The 2,954-nt window shown below is 40.5% G+C and overlaps 1 protein-coding gene across 1 annotated transcript in view; it reads right to left on the bottom strand.

The window, feature by feature from the left end:
- The window catches only part of LOC107709651 (X-ray repair cross-complementing protein 6-like), a 7,922-nt gene extending 5,573 nt beyond the window's left edge, over nucleotides 1-2,349 (bottom strand). Inside the window, exons 1-5 of the mRNA XM_016514234.1 lie at nucleotides 1,886-2,349; nucleotides 1,641-1,753; nucleotides 1,396-1,537; nucleotides 1,066-1,317; nucleotides 798-984 (exon numbers count right to left, since the gene is read on the bottom strand). Of these exons, the coding sequence (XP_016369720.1) occupies nucleotides 798-984; nucleotides 1,066-1,317; nucleotides 1,396-1,537; nucleotides 1,641-1,753; nucleotides 1,886-1,955 (764 nt within the window). The 5' untranslated portion in view covers nucleotides 1,956-2,349. The remainder of the gene's footprint in view (nucleotides 1-797; nucleotides 985-1,065; nucleotides 1,318-1,395; nucleotides 1,538-1,640; nucleotides 1,754-1,885) is intronic.
- Between the last annotated feature and the right edge of the window lie 605 nt (nucleotides 2,350-2,954).

Below are 2,954 nucleotides of genomic sequence, written 5' to 3'. Positions count from 1 at the left end.
TTTCTTGCACAGACCGATCGTTTTGTGTCTTTACACATCAATGTATCGTCACGAGCCGCAGGCTTTGATTTGGTTTTGTTTGTGTATGTTTTTTTGACTCTCAAAGCCGTGATTGCCATTCACTTCCATTATATGACTGACAGACTGCAACGGTTTGAGTTAAAAATCTTCATTTGTGTTCTACTGAAGAACCAAAGTCACCTACATTTTGGATGCCCTGGGGGTAAGCAGATAAACATCAAATTTTCATTTTTGGGTGAACTATCCCTTTAAGTAGTAATGGTGTCTCAGACCTCTTTGTGTTCAGACTGTTGCTTTTTGGATCTAGTCCAAAAAGTATTTTGTAAAACAACTTTGCTACAAATACTGTTGAATGAGCTGACATGGAATATTCCTAACACCGTGTCTAGACCGTAAACTGATGCCTCGTTCTATTTATGATGTTCTGACACAAAATTCAAATGATTTGCAACAGTCACTTTGTCGCGTCCAGTGTAGACAGCCTAGCTGTTGCAGCGTGGAACAACAACTGTCACATCTGGTGTAGACATTTGAAGTTGCATTGAAACTGCAATTTGGACCTCCAACCGGTTAGTCCTAATTGAAGTCCATTATATGGAGAAAAATCCTGGAATGTTTTCCTCAAAAACCTAACTTTTCTGGAAGTAAACTAATCCTTTAAAATCCAATTACAAGCACTACAGAAAAATATTTCCTGCTGTATACATCCAGCATCCCCTTAACCCTACATAGGACAAACAATTTGGTGAATGGTTTGACATGTGCAGTGCATTTACCTGCTTTGAGCTCTTTTCTTTAACTCTTTAGCTCTGACCCTCTTCTGCAAGTCCTCGAGTTTCCTGCAGGGCTCAGTCTGGAGGCCAAGCTCGCTTTCATCTTCTGGAGGGCTTACAATGTCACAGAAGAACAGGGAAACATCAAAACCTTCTGGCTTTGTAAGGTGCATCAAGTCTATGACCACACCTAAGGAAAAACAACATAGGTTATAAATTGGCCATCAACCAGCAGTAAGACTGTGTAATTTTCCCCTTCTATTCAGCCTACCTGTCTCTTTAAGGTCAGCAGCCTTTGTACGAGCCTGTCTGTCTTTAGCACTGTCTCCTACGTGAGGGTCATCCCTGCAAGTGAAGATCATCAGGCGCTTGTGTGACAGTCGCAACTTGATGTCACTATAAAGGTTGGAGCAGCACCACAGAGCCTCTCCAAGGGAAGTTTCCCCACTGCCCATGGTCTTTTCAGCCAATTGAGCACCTTTCTCACCCTGCAGTTTATCAATATCCTGTACATGCTTGGCTCCTGAAAAGGCAATCAATACATGACATAACTTCACCATCATATATGCAATCTGAAAAGCACAAAGAGTTAGTTACCCACCAGGTGAATCCAAGTCGTGGTAGACGTAGACATGCTTGAAGGAGTTTCTTGGGTTCTTGCTCTGCTCAGTCCCATAGAACACCAAAGCGACCAGGTCTTTGTCACTGCTTATGATCTTACTAGTGTACACACTACGGACACACTAGATACAAGGGAGAATAATGCCTATTAGACTTGCACAGGAGAAAAACAGAAGAATATATTGCGAAAATAATGAATGAATAAAATGTTACAGTTTGACTCACCTGCATAGTCATGTCAAAATTGGATGGCTCTCCATCCTCACCCTTGATGAACATCTCTTTGGATGCATCAACTAAAAACACCAGACTGTCGCGGCCACTGATTTTGTAAGCACCTATGAATTTAAAAGTAATAATAATTTATATTTACTTACATCTTAATTTAACATAAGTTTAATGGAGTACTAAGCGTGCAACTTATATCAAAGAGGACAATTAATGCAGTTAGCTGTTAGCAGTTAGCTAACCTCCAGAATCCTCTTCGTCCTCCTCAACCTCATCGTCTTCGTTTTGATAGTACTCTCTCCACTCCGCCATTACTCTTCGCTTTCTCTAAGAACCGTTTCAGGGTTGTTTGCAATTAAAGTTGGGGGAAAACAAAGCAAATTTTCTTAAATTTAAGATTCTCTCTTCAGCAAGAGAACTTTGTATCCCTAACCGAGAATGCGTGCATCCAGTCAGTGCACCACAATTTGAGTGACAGCTCCATAAGCGTATCAGAGACGACAAAACAAGGCAAAAAAACAATGGCGAGACAAAAGCGGAGTGAGTGGTTAATCATGTACGAGGAAGTAAACAAATGTTTCTGTGAGCCGCGTTAAGTTTAACATAATAATAACTGTTTACCATTTGTAATGGTACTCTGATCTTTTAAAACAATAATATTTACCATTAAAAATTAAGGAGGTCAAACATTTTCATAAGTGGCCGTGAACAAATGTTTCAACCTCACTCGGAACTTTTCTTTGATTGACTCGGTTCCCAATAGAGATCTGAACAATTTGTCCACGAATCGAACTGGTTCACAGCAATTCTCGAGTGAACCGAAAAAACTTGCCCGACTTGCAAAGTGTGAGCATTCGGAGTCAAGATTTGACCGATGGGGCAAAAAGTTAAAGCGAATTAGGTTTTAAATGACTGTACGGCTGCAACAAACGTAGCAAATGAAATTACACTAGATACCTTTATTAATCAAACCTATTCGAAATACTATAATAAACATCAATATGTGCCATGTATGGCTTTATTTAAGTTTTAAAGCATGTTTACGCAACGCCGGTGTTCTGACGATTTGTGCTACCCTGTCAGATTTTGCTACCTCCCATTAAAACAGATGGTAGCATAATTTGATAGCGAAAAGTGCTACATATCAGATTTTGCTTCCAGCATGATATTAATAAGGTGTGAGGCTTTATTAACATGTACACCTACCCCAACCCTAAACCTACCCTTACAGTAGGATAAATACAGTGTTGGTAGCCAGTGGCGGCTCGTCGGGGGAGGCAGGGGAGGCACAGCTTCCCCATAATTTTGAGG

The sequence above is a fragment of the Sinocyclocheilus rhinocerous genome, unplaced genomic scaffold (genome assembly GCF_001515625.1).
Source record: "Sinocyclocheilus rhinocerous isolate Xijiao unplaced genomic scaffold, SAMN03320098_v1.1 scaffold4100, whole genome shotgun sequence".
Taxonomy (NCBI): Eukaryota; Metazoa; Chordata; class Actinopteri; order Cypriniformes; family Cyprinidae; genus Sinocyclocheilus; species Sinocyclocheilus rhinocerous.
The sequence above is the reverse complement of the archived record's forward strand: the minus strand, read 5'-3'. Positions and strand labels throughout refer to the sequence as shown.